The following is a 19,774-nucleotide window of genomic DNA, read 5'->3' on the forward strand; positions in this document are numbered from 1 at the left end:
AATAGGCTGGGGATGCGACCTCCTTCTTCGGGGCGACTGAGAAACGAGTGCGGTTGCTCAGTGTCGCTAAAGTTCATTAAATACATTGATAGCCCAAGTTGTTGAAGTGAGTTGATTGTGTTGATTGATCTTTTGAGCTATTGGCTAGAATAGATCGAGTGTAACTACGTGGGTTAGGTCACATGAAATCCTATTGTAGAAGGCACTGCCCGGTGGGCAAGTGCACTTACCTCTGAGCAGAGAGCTCCTGTACAAGAACATCACCGAACAACAACAGATAGCAATACAATCAGTGACCACAGCCTCTGGAACGACACTGCACACGCAGCTACATCGAGACTATATAGTAGAAGGGGATAGCAGTGAAGGGTTGGGGAAGCAAACCGAGCTAACCGAATGAGCTGGACAATCAGTGCAGCGGATCGTTAGCAAACACTGCAACGGACCGCTAGCAAACAGATGGCGATCGGTGGATATCTTCACTCCCTCCGACACAAATCGACCTTGCCAGAAGTCTGCAGTCGCATATAAAGCGAGGACTTGGTGATCCAGCGTGGGCACGTCTACAGAACGGCTTGTTGACAGCTCAACAGTACTGTATCCAAAATAGGCATCGCCAACGATGCCATGCTTATTTCCCATGTGCACACGATAGATGCCAACCTTATCCCAGGTTGACAATACATTCTTCTGGAATTCGATGCCAGGCTTTGAATCAAAGACCTCGACGCCCCGTGATGCCCAACAATTGGAGACATTGAAACCGTTCGGCAAGCAGTCTTCGTCAATGGGCAGGTATATTGTTTGCTCGTCGAACGATGAAAAGACGTGGAACTGCTGCGGCGGTGTGCTCGCGTGCACATAGAACCTAGACAATTCAGTACGCTGAGCTGCACGTTGGATCTCGTTTCTTTTGGAAGACTAGAGAGACTTTGTCCCACTACCCTGTATTTAGATTGTTTTGCAGTATGTCAAGGCGTGCAGCGTGACCTTGAATACTTACGTAGACCAAGAACCATGGCTCCCCGGCCATCATCCAAAGTTTTGAATAAACAGAGGAGACGAAGTTCGCGTTCGGTTGTTCATCTTGCAGAGTGATGTAATAGCTGAAGTGCCAGTGTGTTCCTCTTATCTCCCACTTAGATGCTCGATACCAGAAGCGACGAACGGCTTCTAAGCTCATCATGCGGTCTCATGATCCATTCCTCTGCCACTGGACCTCAAGGAAGGCTGAATGCACGATTCGGACGGAGAGAGATCCGTTCGAGGCTACGGGACTTCAGCTGGGCGTTCACATCCCTCGCTTCCAGCTCTCTTGCGGCTCTACTCTGCGCATGTATCTGGTCAACAAAAGCGAACTCGGTTGATTCGTCCCGTCGTGGTTAGTGAACCCCAGAGTTGTTATCACTGCCATGAGATGAGGTCCTCCTAAAACATGGTACACTTCCGAAGCGAGCCAAGAACTATGTTTTGGGGATAGACGCTTCCGGGCTCCCGCGTTCCATCGTACCTTTTCTGTGCTATATCAGGTCAGCCTTACAGCCAGCTGAACGATACTCTTGAGACAGACCGCAATAAAAAGGAATGATGCCTCAAGAAGACCAGGAGGGCTCCTGCCCCGCCAGATCGGCGACTGGGAGCTTGCTACCAGACCTACTGTCGCAGCCCGCCATCCTTGCTGTGTGGTAGTCACGAAACTGGAATCGCCGTGTAGATGTTGGCAACTGAAACCCGAGGGCCCAAATATAAATACTCGTAGGCTGGCCGCTGTTGATACTGCGACACTCTTAGTCCGCCTACATCAAACAAAACTCTCCCAAAGACTTTCTTCCAACTTACCATGTTTTCAACCACTGGATCCCTCAGGCGTCCGGCCTATTCTACGCTTCTGAGGATGTTGGTACTTGTTTCACCATTATCTACCATAGGTTGGTTTACCGATTCGCAGGCACTTGAGCCTACCACGCCAGTTGCTGATCCCGAACGTGATCCACCATCTCAAACATCTGTTGCTCCTCCCTTGGACCCGATCAACGTCGATCCCACTCTGACAAATGACGCCGGGTGTCTCTCAACCTGCAATGTTACGGGTCCGGGAGGATTGGTAAAGGTTGACAACATTTGTCTTGGTGGATAAACCACACCGACGACTCCTACTAATCCACCCCAAACTCTACTACCACCCAATTCGACGACCGATACGACGATCAGGACCCTCGAAACGCCGACCTCATCTTTTAGAGTCGACGAATCTACTCGTCCGCCTTCGAGTTTTGTCACCGCATCGTCTGTTCCGCAGGAATCCCCCACAACATCAGGTTTGGGGTCCGATAGGGAACCGACAGCGCCTACTGCCCCGTCGCAGGTCACGGGTACATTGACGGCTGGCCAGAATAAGGTATCATCATCTCCTGTGGTGCCTGACCCAAAGCAGGCTTCGACTAAAGTCAACGCGCCTGGACCTACTGGGGCATCACAAGCGCCGCCAAATACTGGGCCAGGTGCATCTTCACCGGCTCCTGGAGTATCTCAGACTGCTCCAGCACAAGCACCTGGTGAAAGTTCGCAGTAAGTGTCCTCTAATAGCTTGTAAAGTCAAGCACCGAGTCAAGGTACGGGCTTTCGAACTGTCACCACATTGAACGGCGACAGTTTGCCGACAGCAACCTCGAGCGGAGTTGTCGAATCCACTGGTGCCGCTGGTCACAACGAGGTTGACCTAGGCCGTAGCGCGCTGCTGGGCATCATTGGACTGGGACTTGCGTTGATGTGATGGCACTTCTGATTAGACTTCTACATCTGTCCGCTCAGAAAATTGTACGGTGGGGGCGCAGCGAGTGGTTTGAAGTCTGGGTGATTGTTGGAATCAGTCAGTAGTTTCTGTTCATCAAATCTGCTCAATTGATCGTAGTCATTTGCTTGTTCTGCTTGGCTCCTATTTATTTCTCTACAACTTGCTGTATTCGGCCCGCCGCTTTTGGGCGGAACGCCCATGATCATTGACACATCCCCAAGGCTCATGGTTCCCATCTCAGCTGCGGCTGACACATTCTATTGCGAGGCTTTTAGTGAAATTCGAGGTAATATAGCTGAGCCCAAAGTAGAGCGGGGTCCCTTCTTCCTTCTTTGCTCGCCCTTGGCAAAGACTTGGCCCCAAGACCCGCTCCGGAAACTTCGACAACCAAACAACTGGGTCACTATAAGCATTCCAAGTTTGATGAGCTTCGCTAAGTCTCGCCTCTGAGTGATCTTGTTTGCTTTGCAGCCCTGACTGGTGGTCTTGGCTCGCTTCAGAAGCAGAGCACAACTCTGGCTCAGTACTTACGGGCCGCGTGCACATCAAGTTCCCCATGGGGAACTTCAGATACCTGCCACTGCATCTCTGGATCATCTCTAGATACTCTACAGAGTCGAGACTGTTGAGAAGATGCTCACATAGTGTTCCACTCCAAGAATGGTGTGATAGGGAAGCTGTCCAAAGCAGCGCTATTGAAGCCGTAGTACAAGTCGTCCACGGGTACTGAGGCGTCTCCATAGATCTGATGTTGAACCTGACCGATCCACGGTCCGTTGTAGTCGTAAGTGATGGAGTTCACGTCGTGACCGCCAGCATCGAGCATGTTCCCACCAATGGTAGGAGCTCTTAGCGGCGGCATGTGTGTAGGTGCTGCCGTGTTCATGGCACTGTGGTCGGGCGTTCCTACTTGGGTCATTTGGGCATTCTCCTGCTCGCGCACAAAGCTCTGTATAATGCCATCAAGATCGAGACCTTGTAAGCTGGGCCTACGTCCAGTCGATGTGTTCGAGACCGTCTCAGGAGATTGACGTTGATTGCTACCACTGGTACCTTTATGAATGCGGCACTCATCGATACTGTGCATGCGTACCCCAAGTCTCTTCATTAGATTCTGCACAAGAGCGTTGGCGCGCCGAACGGCTGGGTTGGTCTCCTGGTTTTCTCGAAAGACGGCTAGACAAGCAGCGAGACTGCTGTGGGCATCAGAGCCGGGGCCACGCTTTGCTGCAATGCGCGCATGGATAGTTGCGGCAACGTATGTCGCATACGAAATAAGATATGGAGCTCTTCGTACGCTGAACGCTTTGTCGAAGACCCGTACGAGATGGACAATGTCATTTGCTGCTGTGGCACAACACTTCAATGAGTTGACCGAGATGCTGCGAGAAGTGTTGTAGAGATGGCCGTCAGCGACGAAGGGATGATGCAAGAGGATCATGAGTACATGGTACATGGCGCTATTACTATCAGCTCAGCGGTGTAATAGTATAGGCTGTAGCACTTACAGCAGGCTCAGCACGTGTGGAGGTGGAGTCGTCGGTAGTTTGCTCACGTCAGACAGGTGGGCAGGCAAGTCTCGGTACCAAGCCTGTAATGTCGCATGAATGCTTTCCAATTTGGTAGACAGCTCAGCGGAGCTTTTGTCGGAACTACGCTCTGTGTAGATAGTGCTCAGTATATCGCTCAAGATTATTGAAAGTTGACAAAGGTGCTTGAAAGTGGAGATGCTATATGCCGGCGATCCAGAATAAGCCACATTCGCCTGTGTCAAGTAGGCCAAAGGAGTCCAATGCTCCAGCTCCTCGTAGGTGTCCAGGAACTTGATAGGTACCAGTGTGTCAGACTCCTTGATGGTGACTGGTCGGCCTTGATACAGACTCTGTATCTTGTCGACGACTATACTCGTGGTCAGAACGTGCGCGTGAATGGAACCAACTCAACTTACCAAACGCAGCCCAGAAGACGCGTCTTCGAACTTCAAGGTCTTCGTCCGAGAACTTGCGGTGAGTAGCCAGGCCCGCCTTGTCTACGTGAATGCCCAAGTCAACAATCATACGAAACGCTAGACCAGCGTACAGCCAAGCTGCGCTGCGCTCATCTCCAAGTGCGAACAAGGAGTTACACATGATCAACAATGCCTGTATGGTAGTAATGTCGCTCTTGTCCAAAGCACCACCTAGTAGCCCTCGGACTCGTTCACGGAATTGCCAGCCAGCAGTCCGCACATCATCAGCGTCCCTTCGGAGCTCGCGACGCGGACTGAATTTCGACGCGCTGAAGAAGATGGCGTTCAAGAGGAGTTTAGAGAAGTTCGGGCCTTTGCATGCCATGTCTCGCATGAACGCAGGCCGATATGTGATAAGGAATGAATGGTGTTGTCGATTCCAATGAAGGGACAATAAGTGCTGCCCTAATTCAGGCTCCACGCCGTCGAAGTCGAGTTTTCCAAGACGAAAGTTGACATCTTCAAGCTGACGTTGACATGCAGCTTCAGCAATCAGTCCTTTCTCTACCCATTCCTCGGGCATTCTGGAGTTGGCTTCTGGGGTGGAACGGTCATGATAGCTTTCTTCGAAGAGAGTGCTTGTACGGCCGTGGTAGCTGGGCATGCCATTCGAAGAGACAACGATACGAGACACACTGTTTGCTCGACTCGCCGAGTCTAAAGTTGAGCGAGTAGAGTTGTCATCAGACACTGATTTTGCCCTGTGGGTAGTTGCAGCTGCGGTCTGTTCAGTGACATTCTCCCTCCGTGGCACCTTGCTTGGACGAGCAGTTCGTGCACGAACAGCATCGTCGATAGGCTCATAGTTGCAAGTCATTCCATGGGTTTTGCAATTTGCACATGAAGGACGTTCAGTGCTGCACTTGATCTGCTCCGGTCAGCCAGCGATAGAGTCACGCATAAACAACCACGCGCCTTTCGTCGGCGGCAAAAAGTGCACGCCTCAGGTGCCCGCTTGCGCACCCGCGGCGCATCGCCGGCCACAGCGGCACGGTTGCTGCCGTCCATGAAGACGAGAAGAGGGGAGGTTGACAACCGCGGCGTAAGTTGTATCAAGTGCGGGTGCGGCGAAAGGGTAAAGAGGAAGGTCCATTGCCGCGGGAGAGCCGCGGGTTGGTTTTCAACGCACGGGCTCGGGCTGACGCTCGGCTGTGCCTGCCATCAGACTTCGCAACCGTAACCTTACTGATGCGCGACACGGCGCAACGCGGAACCATCACTTCCATTATCATGGCCGAGAGGATGCTGTGCACGTTGGTGTCACAAAAGATGTCGCGCAAAGTATCAATCTCTCTGGATATAGCAATGTCATTTCCAACCACAACTGCTCATTCATCATGGCCGCAGTTGAAAGTCCCGCATCACCTTTCCGCAGGGTAGGGCAAGCGGTGCAGATTCCGCAAAGACCTGAACTGTCTGTCACAGCGAAGAAGACGACTTCGGCTCCTGTTTCATTGTTCTCCAGCGCCATAGCCGGTGGTGTAGAAGCCATAGCAACCTATCCATTGGAGTACGCCAAAACCCGAGTGCAGCTGCAGACAGTTCCAGGATGCAGGCACAACCCTTTTGCAGTCATCTTGAATGTCGCAAGAAATGACGGCATAGGGGCAATATACACAGGCTGCTCGACTCTTGTTCTCGGAACCGCGTTCAAAGTCAGTGTCCGCTTCTTCTCGTTCAATTACTTCCGCAGCCGCCTCGCCGACGATACGGGAGCGTTGACACCTCTGAGAGGTATCCTTGCTGGATCTCTGGCCGGCTTGACCGAGAGTGTGGTTGCAGTGACGCCAACCGAGCGCCTCAAGACCTTGCTTATCGACAACGCGAGGATTCAGATGAAGCTGTATCGGGGAGAACCTCACACTTACGAGGCTATCATCCGTGCCCAGAGCATCCGTGGTCTTTATCATGGACTGGTACCTACCATCTTGAAACAGTCGAGTACGCAAGGCGTCAAGATGGGCTCGTACAACGTCATCAGGGAGTTCTCAAGACGACATGACTTGCCACAGAATGGCATCACAGCTTTCGTTACTGGTGCTCTGGCAGGTACCGTCACAGTGTATATGACCCAACCGTTTGATACGATAAAAACCTGGGCTCAGAGTGCACGAGGAGCTGGCACGATCGAGGCATTCCGAAGTGTTGTGCAGCAGACCGGTCTTCGAGGTCTGTGGAGTGGCAGCACGTCGCGAGTGGGCCGATTGGCTTTCAGCAGCAGTATTTTGTATACTGTGTATGAGAAGGTGGCTACTGCGATGAGCGGGTCACTGGAGAATGAGCTTTTTGTGTTTACTTCGATACCCAGCGCCAGATGTTAGTGCTTATCAATAAGAGTCTCAATTTATTGTTGGCGGTTTACCTCTTTCCTGGTCCATCCGCGCCTTATCATCGTCGCGTTTGCAGTCTGGTCAGGCAGCACGCCATTGTAAGCACGCTGACAAATGCAGCTATGAATCAACGATTCAGGCAGGATGCTGCGACCTCGAGCACAATTGATATAATGCAGCCTTTTCGTACCAAGTGAATAATTACGGGTCTTCAGTGAACTTCTCAACAATCATGGCTCACATTCAAGAGCAGAAATTTGCGGAACTCGGCTTCCAGAAATCCACCTCATCGCATAAGTTAGTCAGCTACCACAAACAGCTCATCAAAGCCAACAGCAACACCCCCATCCTCGTCCTCCTCCACGGATACCCAAACAGCGCCTACCTATGGCGCCACATCATCCCCCTCCTCCCACATCCACTCTTCATCCCCGACCTGCCCGGCTACGGAAACAGCTCTGCGCCAGAGAAGCATGACAAAGTCAGCGTCGGACTGCTGATCCTCGCAGCCTTGCGGGAACTCATCGACTCCTTTAACAAATACTCTGACTCCAGTCACGCCAGATCTCCTGAAGTACTTCCGATTGTCCTGATAGGCCACGACCGCGGCGCCCGAGTAGCGCATCATTTGCATCTCTACTCACCCAACGCCCCGATTCTGGGGTTCACAGTGAAAGGTCTGGCGTTGCTGGACATTGTGCCCACGCACTCGCAATGGGCGATTGGCGACGAAGCGGAGAAGGCAACGGGGTGGTTTCACTGGTCCTTCCTCGCGAATCCGTCGATTGCTGTCCCGATGATACAGGCATACGGTGGGGGGAAATGGGCGGGTGATATGATCGAGCGGTGGGCGGGCACGAATGCATCGGCCCGCGAGAAAATGAAGGAGGGTGATGCGCTGGCAGTCTACTCTTCATTTTTCAACCACCCAGAGGTCATCGAGGCGACGACGAGGGATTACGAGGCCGGTGCTACTACCGACGTTGAGTTTGAGAAAAAGGCGATTGAGGAGGGGAGGCGGATCGTGGTGCCGTTGTTGTTGGCGTACAGTGCTGGGTTCCTGCCGAAGCGAGCGAAGAAGCCGATCCTGGAGGTGTGGAGTCAGCCGTGGAGTGAAGGCGCGCATTTGATTACTGAGTGGCCTATTGGAGATGGTGTGGGGCACTTTGTGCCTGAGGAGGCGCCAGAGGAGACTGCGCAGGCGCTGGGGAAGTGGTTGCAGACGTTGTGAGTCTGGCGAGTCAGTGAGGGATGTAGTCGATGGTTTACCGAGTGCAACGAGAATCCTACACGCACCCCTGCCACGACAGCGATGGACACGGAAGCTAGTGTCATCTTCGCAGGAGCACGAGTAACCTCATAGCTGAGTGCTAAGTACATGAGTGTTTTGTTGGCGTTCCTACGATTTTCAGTGCAACCTTGACGCAAGGTATCTACGCCAGTTAGTCTCACCAACATGAGCACCGCCAACACCACAACGTTCAGGCACGGATGCGCGTGGGGGCACAGAAATGTATGCGAATAACATGTTGCGTTTCCAGCGTTTCAATTTGCTCTGCTAAGCGCTTCATCGACGGTCTCTGCATGATACACAGCGCAAAATCCCCCACGATGAGCGGCGCAAGCCTGTGGTTGCTGGACTTGCATCACCGCCAGTTTACTTCCTCTTCTTCGCACTCTGCTTCTGGGCGCCCGTCGCCTTAGCCGTCTCCTTCTCCTCAGCCTTCCCCTCAGCCTTCTCGACCGCTTTGGGTGTCTTGGGGCTCTTATCACCATCCGGATGCGCCTGCAACGGCCTGTTGGCATCCTTCTCCTCGACTTCCTCGTCGTCTCCACCCTGTCCGAATTCGTTGACACGGCTGTAGTCCACCTTGTACTTCCACGTCTGGAACAGGTACACGAAGAAGATCACATCATCGCGCAGCGTAGCGAGGCGGTGCAGCGTAGGCATCTTGATAGTAAACGCGAACAAGTCGTCGATGAAAGTGTTGAGGAACTTGTACGTCATGGCGCGGCCGGGCATGTGCGCGACGGACTGGAGTCGGTAGTTGATGTACAGACTGGGCACCATCATGAGGAAGCCGTAAGCGTAGACGGAGCCGACGAGCGTGGTGATGATGAAGGAATACCAGCTCTTGTGGGTGTCGTAGAGGAGGGAGTAGATGGCGTAGGCAATCAGGAGAGGAACGGCGACCATGTACAGGTACTTGAATGCGATCTGGTCGTACTCTTCTGTCTTCTTCTCGATCTCGGACGCGACGTGCTTGTCTTCGAGGACGATGGTGTAGGGGAGGAGAGAGCCGGGGGCGGTGGGGCGGACGCGGATGTTGGCTGTTTTGGTGATCTTCCAGGCTTCGATGGCAATGCCCATGCCCTGGCCGAAGAGGATCATCCAAGAGGTGTTTTCGTTGTTGTCGAGGAGGTACAGGAAGATGATAGTCTGCATGAAGACGTTGGCGACGATGGTGCGGACCGAGGTACCGACGTTATCCTTCTTCTTGCGCCAGTGCTGGACGTCGTTCTTGAAGGCGAGCATCTCAAAGATCATGTGGAAGACGGAAACGATGGCTGTGAGTCCGAGTAGGTACGAGTTGCTGTCGATCAGGATTTCCTTGAACATCTCCATCTCGGATCCGTCGCCGCCACCTGGGGTAGACTGGCCGGCTGCGGCAGCAGCAGCTTGCGAGCGCAGGTTCTCGTCGACCGAGGCGTACAGGTTGAACTTCCAGTGAGCCAAGTTGTTGAGGTTGACGTTCAATGGCAGCGTCTTGACCGTCTCGTTGAGCTCAATCATGTGTTTCTTGAGCTGCCAAAACGTGTTGGTGTAGAGGATAGGATAGTACCATCCATGCTGGCCAGTAGCATCGCGCTGGCCAGTCGCCTCAAGCTGCACGAACTTCCTGGGGCCGGGCTGGATCTGAGGGTAGCTGAGGACACCGGCGTCTGGGATCATGGAAATGGTGAAGTTGGGGTGGTAGTAGTTGCCGACCACCTTGCCTGCCTTCTTCTCCTCTTCCGTCTCGACGGCATCCTTCTCCGGCATGTCGCTGAGCAAGTTCCTGGTCTTGGCGATCTTCTTCCTGGCCTGGTATTGCGTCAACGGACGGATGAAGTGGTAGGCCTTGGAAGGGTCGTAGCCGGGCTGGGTGGGATCAAGCACCGCGCCACTCTTGGCCACGTAGAAGTGGGCAAGCAGAGAGGCGTTGTGCTGGACCTCGGTGGGCACAGTGAATTCGACATGGATCTCCCTGTTCTGCTTGTAGTCGCCGTAGACAAACCTCTTCTCGTCGATCAGCAGCGAGTCCTTGGGCATGGACTTGAGCGCGGGCATGGCGACCGAGGGCGAGATGTACATGGAGATGTCGAGCTCCTGCCCGTTCTGCCACATGGGCGCGATGTTCCAGGGGACGCGGCTGTACTCAGCGCCATCGATGAGCTGGTGAGGACGGTTCTCCCACGCGGGGATCGAGACAGCAGCACCGCCGCCGCCGCCGACGGTAGCGCCTTGATGCGGCTGGCCTGCTTGGGGTGCCGCGGGGGCGGGGGCCTTGAGGAAATACTTCATGCCGCCCTGGATCAGCAGGAACATGCCGATACTCTGCGCGGCCGTCTTGAGGAACTGCAGACCGACGTCTTGTTAGCTAGGCAGCGCGTGGAGGGGTCGCGGACTGCTGGCTGAAGCTTCGCGAGTACGTACATTTGGCCCCGCCTCCTGCTGGCCCTCTGCCTGCTGTACTTCCGGCATGGTTGCTCTGTGTGCGGAATCAGCGGTTCCAGTCAACGTCAAGCACAACGTCTCGATGGCGCTGCGGAGAGAGGTTACAGGAGAGAGGTCACAGTGTCCCCAAAGCCGTCCAGAATCCCATCGGCCGTCGGAGCATCGTGCCATGCCAAGGGCCCGCTCGTCGTCCCACAGCGGGCTAGCTCTGCGGTAGCTCCGCGGTAGCTCCGCGGTAGCGCCTCGGTAGCGCCTCGGTAGCTCTGCGGTAGCTCGTCGCGTCCCAGGGTCCAGCCAACGAGGCCGCGGCTGACGGCAGGTGACGAAACGAGTGCCTGTTGTGGCCGCAGCTATCAAAACTACGGTCGAAGCTATGCGTCCGACAGGAAAACCCAACATGCAGTGACTCTGTGCTGACAGGCACATACTACACATACACACCAACCCTCCTTTAGCCCTCCACCATTCACGTCGTCTCGCGCATCTCACTTGACATTGTGCAACTAGAACGCGGCCGCAAGGGCACCCCTCGCTGTCACCTCCAGACTCCAATCCTCTTGCTATATAAGACTGTCATTCACAACCTCGCGCTACAACACCATTGCAGCAACTCCAACATGGCGGCTACAATCACACCCGCGGGCAATGTCAATGGCACCTCTCTCACCAAGAAGCCCGTAGTCTGCGTCTTGTACACTCCTCCCTCTCCCCTCTCCCCTCCCCCCTCCCCCCTCCCCCCCAACACCCCACTCTCGCTAACATTTCCCCAGCTGCGGCGCCTCCGACGGCACATCGCCCGTCCACATGGAATCCGCGCGCGCCCTCGCCCGCGCCCTGCACACGTCGGGCACGAAGCTCGTCTACGGCGGCGGCACAGTCGGCCTGATGGGCCAAGTAGCCCGCGCCCTCGTCTCTCTCTCCGGCCCCAGCAGCGTGCACGGCATCATCCCCGCGCCTCTGGTCGAATTCGAGCAAAACCACGACCCCGCGAACCCGGGCCAGCACACCATCGACGAGGCAATCTACGGCCGCACAACCGTCGTCAAGGACATGCACACGCGCAAGCAGATGATGGCGCGGGAAGTCATCGAGGGCGGACCAGGGGGCGGTTTCGTTGCGCTGAGCGGCGGATATGGCACGTTTGAGGAGCTGATGGAGGTTACGACGTGGAACCAGTTGGGAATCCACAGCATGCCTGTAATCGTCTTTAACGTGGACAACTACTGGACGGGGTTGATTGAGTGGGTGAAGAATGCGGTGAGCAGTGGGTTTGTCGGCGCCACGAACGCGGGGATCATCAAGGAGGCGTTGACGGCTGAGGAGGTGTTGCAGACCCTGAAGGATTATCAGAATGCGCCGGGGAGGTTCAAGCTGACTTGGGATGACAACTAGGTTGTGGTGTTGGTGCGTACGAGGCGCGGTCAATCGAGCCTGGTGTTGGGGCATGACGATGATATATCAAAACGCATACTAGACCTAGAAGTTAGCAAAACATGAATACGCACAAAACAATTGAAAAATGATACGTCCCAAGAGTCGAGCATAATAACACTTTTGATTTCCACGCTGAAACCTCGTTGAAGAGGCTCGAATGCCACAAGAATCGTGGACCACCGTAATCGTACAATGCATGAACTCGAATAGAAAGCCGGAGCCATGAAGCATGCTATAATATCTCACCTCCATCAGGGGTGCCGTTACTCCGCAACGCCAGCGCTATGCAGCTGAGCTTGAAATATACCTGTCGCCTGGGGCCACTACACACGAGTGTCTAAAGACGAGGTATGAAACGTATATGGGAAGACATATCCGCTGTGATCATGACTTGGCAGATCGAGATGGTCGACTCCAGATGCCATGTTACCGATGCTGAGCTGTCAAGCGGATTGTACTATTACCGGGCTTGGAAGCCAGGTAGCTGGAAGCCAAAGCCAGGAACTGCTGGTGGAACCGCAACGCCCTGCTCTGCCCGTGGGGAGACATGGCGAGGGTCGTGGGCTGGGCGTTGCTCTTGCTTGCGGAGCTTGGGCCCGTTGTCGAAACCGCCACGACCGCCGAAGCCACCACGGCCGCCGCGTCCACCATCTGTCGGCACACGTCTGCTAATCGCTAGGTGATGTTAACCGGCATATATGTTCCCAAGTTTGGACAGCAACGCACCTTTCGATGAAACCCCTGCTCCAATCTCGATGTCAGGTTCTTCAAGAACCATGCCACCTTCCAGTGGCCGGCCGCCTGTCCCACCGTGCTCTGCTGTCAGAGCCCACTTGCGGTCAGCATCGGTGAGTCGTGAGATTGGAATGACGCTAATGCCACTGTTGTAGTCGCTACAGTCTCGTGGTCCGAAACCAACTCCCCACCGTGTCTGCAAGCGTCAGCAATCACGCTTCGTGGGACCAAAGGGCGACCTACTTGGCGAGCCTTTGACTGGGCAACAGGATCTTGTAGACTGTCCATGCCTTCCTTGGCCGCAACAGCATCAGGTCGAGTCAACATCTTGACGAATGCATGTCGCTTGTCCTGGTTCACGATACATGTCTGGACCCTACCAAAGCGGCTGAAGATGGCTCGGATCTCACCTTCTGTCCCGCCTGCACCGCCTACGAACAATGTGCGACTCAGTACCCTGATATTGTCGCGTGGCAGACTCTGGTCCCATTCGATGTAGCGCGACTGACCATATACGTTTCTAGATGGGCTTGGCTGTCGCCGTTGCGCCGGCGGTGTACGTTGGCGATACTCATTACGATCATTACGACCGCCTCGGGCCTTACCACGACCGCGGCCTCGATCGTTGCGGTCAGCACGATTCGCCGCACTACCATCAGCAGCTGCGTTAGGATCGTAAGCACCATAGACAGGGCTCTCGCGGCGGTTCGGTGGTGATCTACGGTTGGGGGAAGCACGACGTTGAAAGTCAGGCGATCTGCTACGATCTCGCATCTTGGTATCGTTTTGCTCAAAACGTTGCTGTGAACCACCGTTCTGCGCAGCAGGCTGTGCCGGTGATTGCGCCTGAGGTGCTACCGGAGGCTGCGCAGTTGGCAACGATGCTCCCCCATTCTGTGCTACCGCCAGAGCGTTTAGTACTTGTATGGCTTGATCTGGCGCAATTGAACCTGCACTCATAGCTTGTAATATCTGGTGGGCCAAATCATTCATGCCAGCGGGTGGAGGAGGCGGCATAGCAGGCTGTGCACTTGCTGCCGGGGGTGGTGGAGGCATAAATCCGGGAGGAGGGGGTGGCGGAACCATGTTCTGTAGGAAGGGGAGACCAGGTGGCGCTGCGTTAGTATGACCATTCTGCTGTCCGAAGCCAGAGAGGGCTGCAAGTAAGGCACCGGGATCCTGTGGGTTCTGCGCGATTGATGGAGGCGGCACGGGAGCGGCTGTGTGCTGCGTATTAGTCTGAGCATGGGGAGCTGGCGCAGAGCTGTTACCCTTTGGTGGACTTCTCGGCGCTGTTTGTGCATCTGGACAATCTGTCAGGCGCACACACCAGATGTGAAGAAGCAGAGCACTTACTCTGCGGGCCACCGTTCACCTGCTGCTTGAAAGTCGCAAGCATGTTCAGAGGAAACGTCTGTCCTCGTTGCCAAATATCCAAAAGCTTTATGATCTTCTCCTTCTGGTTGTCAGGTGCATGTTGAACAAGGTCGTTCATCACAGCTGGCAAGACATCTGTCATCCTCTGCACTCCTGCAGCATATGTTCCGGGAGCTGCATTCCTAGACACTGCTTGTCCGGCCGCCTTAGCCTTCTCTACCCACTGGCGGGTGACCGAATCTACGACGTATAGTACACCGAGCTTGTGTGTCGCGGGACTGTTCTGAAACTGCTGGAGGATCCTCTGGATGATGGTCGAATCGGACTAGAGGTGAGAACGAAAACTTAGTAAAGACCCTAGGGAAGGGGAGGACGACATGCGCCAGAAAGGACTCAGCAGCCGGCATACCTGAATGTTCTCTACGCATATCGCAGTAATGGCCTTGACCTTGGTGGGAGTTACGCCGGGTGCCTTCAGAGCCTGGAGCGACTGCAACAGCGACTCCAACTCATCCATCGCTGCCATGCTTATATTTAGTGTATCAGATCAGACTGATAAAGAAAAGGAAAGTCTCGACGGGTGTGTGCAGGTAAATGCAGAGTGTGTTGAAGAGCCGATATAGCAAGACACGCAGACTGTACTCGAAACTGCAGGTCAAGAGCCGTGGTGGAACAGTCTAGGTTGTACGAAGAGTGTAAGACGAACAAGCAGTTGATCGAGCAAGGCGCAATATAGCAACTGGTTCAGAGTCCGGTGGGTGTGCGCTGTGGTTGAGCCGAGCTAAGGAGAAATGCTGTAGGTACTATGCTTCTACGCGACAACGCGGTGAGAGCAGTTGGTTGCGCGATCTTTCACGTGCGACAGTAGGACAGTCGCAGCTACCTCCAGAGTATCAAGATAAGCAGTGGAGAGTCGCAGGAGCGGTTGCTGGTCTATGTGAAGCGCGCAGGCGTTTTTGGAAGCAGGTGTGGAATGGCCCTGTCGTGCCGAGTTTGAAGAAGCCGCGCTAGCCATCCCACGTGACGTCTGCAACAGCTGGGCAGCTTTCACCCGCGCTCGAGAGCTCTTCACTTGACTGGGGTCCGGCATCGCGGTTCTGACATGGTAATAGTTTCATGCAGTCATCATAGCAGCCCAGTACGCCATTCAGATTATACAGAATGGTACAACGGAGAGATTCCTATGGCCAGGTATGCTGTGCCAAACACGTGGTTTCACTGTTGAAGCTCTGCCACAGCTCATCTTGGGGCGCCAGAGCTGCAAGCAGCAAGCATGCTTGCATGTTGGTGCAGAATGCTGTGCGAAACGAGCTCGAGTCACATTGTTGGGCGCATTACGCGCATTACGTAGGACCGTCATGTCCTGCTGTTCAAGAGCCGCCTTTGCACATCTGAGGCGCTCGATGGCTATGGATAACTGAGCAGTAAGAAAACAAACGAACACAATACTGGAACATGAGAACATAGATTGTAATCTCTACCGTTCCCTTCGCACGGCGGAGTGCCGAGGGATGACCCGGCGTAGCAACGCATCCGGTACGGGTTAGAGCGCTCGGGCGGTTTTGATGAGCTCGATCCCATGCTCCACCGACAACTTTTCGCAAGCCTCTTAAGCTCGCTCCCACCCGCCATCCTCCGCCATCTTGACGTGTAGCCCATCCTCCACACCTCATCACCAACAATGGCCTCCGCACTCCGTCTGAGCCAGAGCGCTCTCCGCGCCGCCGCCCCCATGCGGTCCTCCGCCTTCACCGGCCTCCGCGCCTACTCCAGCAAGACCCAGGTATGCGCCGGCCCAACATCCGCTGCTCGTCCTGGTTCCATGACTAACAGCACCAATTGCAGTCGCTGAAGGAGACCTTCGCCGCCAAGCTGCCCGGCGAGATCGAGAAGATCAAGAAGCTCCGCAAGTACGTCGCCAGCCCCTCCGCGGATGGATCTGCACACAGCAGCAACAGCCATTGACATTGCATCACAGGGAGCATGGCAACAAGGTCATCGGCGAGGTCACTCTCGACCAGGTCTACGGCGGTGCCCGTGGCATCAAGTCCCTCGTCTGGGAGGTACGCGCGCAACACTCCGTTATCAGCAGGATGACGACAGACTGACAGCACGCAGGGCTCCGTCCTCGACTCTGAGGAGGGTATCCGTTTCCGCGGCAAGACCATCCCCGAGTGCCAGCAGCTGCTCCCCAAGGCCCCCGGCGGCCAGGAGCCTCTTCCCGAGGGTCTCTTCTGGCTTCTCCTCACTGGCGAGGTCCCCTCTGAGCAGCAGGTCCGCGACCTGTCCGCCGAGTGGGCTGCCCGCTCCGACGTCCCCAAGTTCGTCGAGGAGCTCATCGACCGCTGCCCCAGCGACCTCCACCCCATGGCCCAGTTCTCGCTCGCCGTCACTGCTCTCGAGCACGAGTCCGAGTTCGCCAAGGCCTACGCTAAGGGCATCCACAAGTCGCAGTACTGGGAGCACACCTTCGAGGACTCGATGAACCTCATTGCCAGGCTCCCCACCATTGCCGCCAAGATCTTCCGCAACGTCTACAAGGACGGCAAGGTCGCCCCTGTCCAGAAGGACAAGGACTACTCCTACAACTTGGCCAACCAGCTCGGTTTCGCCGACAACGCTGACTTCGTCGAGCTCATGCGTCTGTACCTGACCATCCACACTGACCACGAGGGTGGCAACGTCTCTGCCCACACCACCCACCTGGTCGGCTCCGCTCTCTCCTCCCCCTACCTCTCCCTGGCTGCTGGTCTGAACGGCCTCGCTGGTCCTCTCCACGGACTGGCTAACCAGGAGGTCCTCGTCTGGCTCCAGAAGATGAAGAAGGCCATTGGCAACGACCTCAGCGACGAGGCCATCAAGGACTACCTCTGGTCCACCCTCAAGGCCGGCCAGGTCGTTCCCGGTTACGGCCACGCCGTTCTCCGCAAGACTGACCCCCGTTACGTCTCCCAGCGCGAGTTCGCCCAGAAGCACCTGCCCGACGACCCAATGTTCAAGCTCGTCAGCCAGGTCTACAAGATCGCCCCCGGTGTCCTCACCGAGCACGGCAAGACCAAGAACCCCTACCCCAACGTCGACGCCCACTCCGGTGTCCTCCTCCAGTACTACGGCCTCACCGAGCAGAACTACTACACCGTCCTCTTCGGTGTCTCGCGTGCTCTCGGTGTGCTTCCCCAGCTCATCATCGACCGTGCCGTCGGTGCCCCCATCGAGCGCCCCAAGTCCTTCTCCACCGAGGCCTACGCCAAGCTGGTCGGCGCCAAGTTGTAAATATATTGTCAGGATCTGCGCGGCCGTTGAGGAGCGATATGAGGAGTTTTTGAGATATCAAAGAGACGCCTGTGTACTATCTAGATTGGGATTGTAGGGATAAGGATTGGGTGCATTCGGTGTCTTAGCAAGCATCATAGCCTTGGATGTCTCTGCTTCAGTATACCTTTTAGTAAACGACTTGCTACAATATCATGTCTTAACGTTCGACTAGTAACTTGAAGCGCCGCGGCTACTGACGAAAGCACTAGTTTCCAGCAACAGCATGTCAACAACATCTAATGCGGGCTGCACCTGCTGGCCGAGAGACCGTCGGCACGGGTAATGCGCGTAAAAGCAACGATAAGACATGGACCATCAGTGTATCAGTGTTGAGCGTGGTACGAAGCAATAATGGAGTGTTGGGGGAGCTGAGGCAAGCCCGCGGGTTTGTTGAGAATCAGACCCGCATGAACGGGCTGGTGCCCGAGGTCCCTTCAATCGATCGTCGGGGAGCTCCAGCAGCAGACAGGAGCACAACGTGGCCCTTGATGGGTGTGCAAAAGAAAGTTACGGTGTGCTCGAGCGTGTGGACATAAGGCCAAATGCACATCGCTATACAAAGAGCGCATACTGTCACATAAACTTCGAATGCGCGCAAATTGATTCGTCGCAAGCCTCACCGTTTCGAGCCGCAGCTCGGAAGTCAGCCAAGATCCCCGACAGCTTCAGGGACACCTAGAATAACTGGCCCGATACTGCGCCGGCCTACGCGCTGCTGACACTTTGACCACCCGAGAGCTTGAGCAGCAGTCCCCATCACTTTTCTGCCTCTCCATTCTCTCCATCGCTCACACACTCACTTTCGCGACGAAGCACCCTCCTGCCTTGGTCCGGCTCATTCCTTCGATAAGACAACCCCAGAGATGAGCTCCACACCTCCCACCGGCGTGCCCACCATGGCCGATGGGCCACCCAGGCTCGAGAAGAAGCCGGTGAAGTTCAGCAACTTGTTGCGTGAGTGCGGGCGATTGCAGCAGTCTATCAGAAGCTAATGTGCGCGCAGTCGGTGCTGGTCTCAACTTGTTCGAAGTAACGACTCTGGGACAGGTACGATAGCAAGCAACAAACATTCGCAAGAGGAGCGCAAAAGCTAACGATGCCACGAATAGCCCTTGGAGGTTGTCAAGACCACCATGGCTGCCAATAGGTCTGAGGGCATGTCGGGTGCCATCGCCCGCGTCTGGGGCCGCGGTGGAGTTTATGGCTGTGAGTTGCGCTGCGCTGCTGCTAATGCTCGAGGTCACGGGCTGACGCCGTTGTGAACAGTCTACCAGGGTCTCATTCCGTGGGCCTGGATCGAAGCCTCCACCAAGGGTGCCGTTCTCCTGTTCGTCGCGTCTGAGGCCGAGTACTACGCCAAGTCGTTCGGCGCGCCCGACTTCCTGGCTGGTATCTCTGGTGGTATGACCGGTGGTCTTGCGCAGGCCTACGCTACCATGGGTTTCTGTACCTGCATGAAGACGGTCGAGATCACAAAGCACAAGGTCGCAGCTGCCGGCGGCAAGCCCCCGACGACCATGGAGACATTCATGCAAATCTGGCGCACCGAGGGTATCCGTGGTATCAACCGCGGTGTCAACGCCGTCGCTGTGCGCCAGGTCACCAACTGGGGTTCGCGCTTTGGTCTGTCCCGTGTTGCTGAGACCGGTATCCGAAGGGTTACTGGTAAGGAGGGCGGCGAGAAGCTGAGCGTTATCGAGAAGATCACCGCTTCTGCCCTTGGTGGTGGTTTGAGCGCGTGGAACCAGCCCATCGAGGTTATTCGCGTTGAGCTCCAGTCCAAGACTGTCGACCCCAACCGCCCAAAGAACCTGAATGTTGCATCGGCAGCGAAGTACATCTACTCCAACAACGGTATCAAGGGCCTTTACCGCGGCGTCACCCCCAGGATCGGTCTCGGTATCTGGCAGACAGTCTGCATGGTTGCTCTTGGCGATGTGTACGTTCCCCTTTATAGATTTACTTATGGACCTGACTAACTTGCGCACAGGGCGAAGGAGGCTGTCGAGAAGCTCACCGGCGACAAGGTTACTGCGAAGCACTAGACGGCGTTCGGTCGCTTG

At 55.4% G+C, this 19,774-nt stretch overlaps 8 protein-coding genes across 8 annotated transcripts; 5 read left to right on the plus strand and 3 right to left on the minus strand.

Moving 5' to 3' along the window:
* Positions 1-1,840: 1,840 nt before the first annotated feature.
* On the plus strand, positions 1,841-2,773 carry BU25DRAFT_421906 (uncharacterized protein; the record flags this gene model as incomplete). The annotated part of the gene is made up of 3 exons (XM_033708123.1): positions 1,841-2,104; positions 2,366-2,568; positions 2,653-2,773. The coding sequence occupies 3 exons, from the start codon at positions 1,841-1,843 to the stop codon at positions 2,771-2,773; spliced, it is 588 nt and encodes a 195-aa protein (XP_033561179.1).
* Positions 2,774-3,319: 546 nt separating this feature from the next.
* BU25DRAFT_66509 (uncharacterized protein) lies at positions 3,320-5,974 on the minus strand. The gene is made up of 4 exons (XM_033712002.1): positions 5,718-5,974; positions 4,743-5,670; positions 4,303-4,693; positions 3,320-4,260 (listed from the first exon to the last, which is right to left on the minus strand). Exons 1-4 carry the CDS (start codon positions 5,808-5,810, stop codon positions 3,432-3,434), a joined length of 2,241 nt encoding a protein of 746 aa, XP_033561180.1. The 5' UTR covers positions 5,811-5,974; the 3' UTR covers positions 3,320-3,431.
* A 165-nt stretch (positions 5,975-6,139) lies between these two features.
* On the plus strand, positions 6,140-7,123 carry BU25DRAFT_431627 (mitochondrial carrier; the record flags this gene model as incomplete). Its single annotated transcript, XM_033708667.1, has 2 exons — positions 6,140-6,155; positions 6,228-7,123. 2 exons carry the CDS (start codon positions 6,140-6,142, stop codon positions 7,121-7,123), a joined length of 912 nt encoding a protein of 303 aa, XP_033561181.1.
* A 120-nt stretch (positions 7,124-7,243) lies between these two features.
* BU25DRAFT_66447 (alpha/beta-hydrolase) lies at positions 7,244-8,576 on the plus strand. The gene has a single exon (XM_033712001.1). It carries the CDS (start codon positions 7,365-7,367, stop codon positions 8,361-8,363), a length of 999 nt encoding a protein of 332 aa, XP_033561182.1. The 5' UTR covers positions 7,244-7,364; the 3' UTR covers positions 8,364-8,576.
* A 213-nt stretch (positions 8,577-8,789) lies between these two features.
* On the minus strand, positions 8,790-12,296 carry BU25DRAFT_440235 (cleft lip and palate associated transmembrane protein 1; the record flags this gene model as incomplete). The annotated part of the gene is made up of 2 exons (XM_033709161.1): positions 8,790-10,765; positions 12,263-12,296. The coding sequence occupies 2 exons, from the start codon at positions 12,294-12,296 to the stop codon at positions 8,790-8,792; spliced, it is 2,010 nt and encodes a 669-aa protein (XP_033561183.1).
* Positions 12,297-12,520: 224 nt separating this feature from the next.
* Positions 12,521-15,064, minus strand: BU25DRAFT_66408 (uncharacterized protein). Its single transcript, XM_033712000.1, has 5 exons — positions 14,806-15,064; positions 14,376-14,721; positions 13,263-14,323; positions 13,011-13,215; positions 12,521-12,959 (listed from the first exon to the last, which is right to left on the minus strand). The coding sequence occupies exons 1-5, from the start codon at positions 14,920-14,922 to the stop codon at positions 12,745-12,747; spliced, it is 1,944 nt and encodes a 647-aa protein (XP_033561184.1). The 5' UTR covers positions 14,923-15,064; the 3' UTR covers positions 12,521-12,744.
* A 1,013-nt stretch (positions 15,065-16,077) lies between these two features.
* BU25DRAFT_458821 (mitochondrial citrate synthase-like protein precursor) lies at positions 16,078-17,669 on the plus strand (the record flags this gene model as incomplete). The annotated part of the gene is made up of 4 exons (XM_033710237.1): positions 16,078-16,179; positions 16,242-16,306; positions 16,375-16,459; positions 16,515-17,669. The coding sequence occupies 4 exons, from the start codon at positions 16,078-16,080 to the stop codon at positions 17,667-17,669; spliced, it is 1,407 nt and encodes a 468-aa protein (XP_033561185.1).
* A 905-nt stretch (positions 17,670-18,574) lies between these two features.
* BU25DRAFT_431633 (mitochondrial DNA replication protein YHM2) lies at positions 18,575-19,756 on the plus strand (the record flags this gene model as incomplete). The annotated part of the gene is made up of 5 exons (XM_033708668.1): positions 18,575-18,665; positions 18,715-18,758; positions 18,821-18,917; positions 18,978-19,650; positions 19,702-19,756. 5 exons carry the CDS (start codon positions 18,575-18,577, stop codon positions 19,754-19,756), a joined length of 960 nt encoding a protein of 319 aa, XP_033561186.1.
* Positions 19,757-19,774: the final 18 nt, after the last annotated feature.

Source organism: Macroventuria anomochaeta (assembly GCF_010093625.1).
Source record: "Macroventuria anomochaeta strain CBS 525.71 unplaced genomic scaffold BU25scaffold_18, whole genome shotgun sequence".
NCBI classification, from domain to species: domain Eukaryota; kingdom Fungi; phylum Ascomycota; class Dothideomycetes; order Pleosporales; family Didymellaceae; genus Macroventuria; species Macroventuria anomochaeta.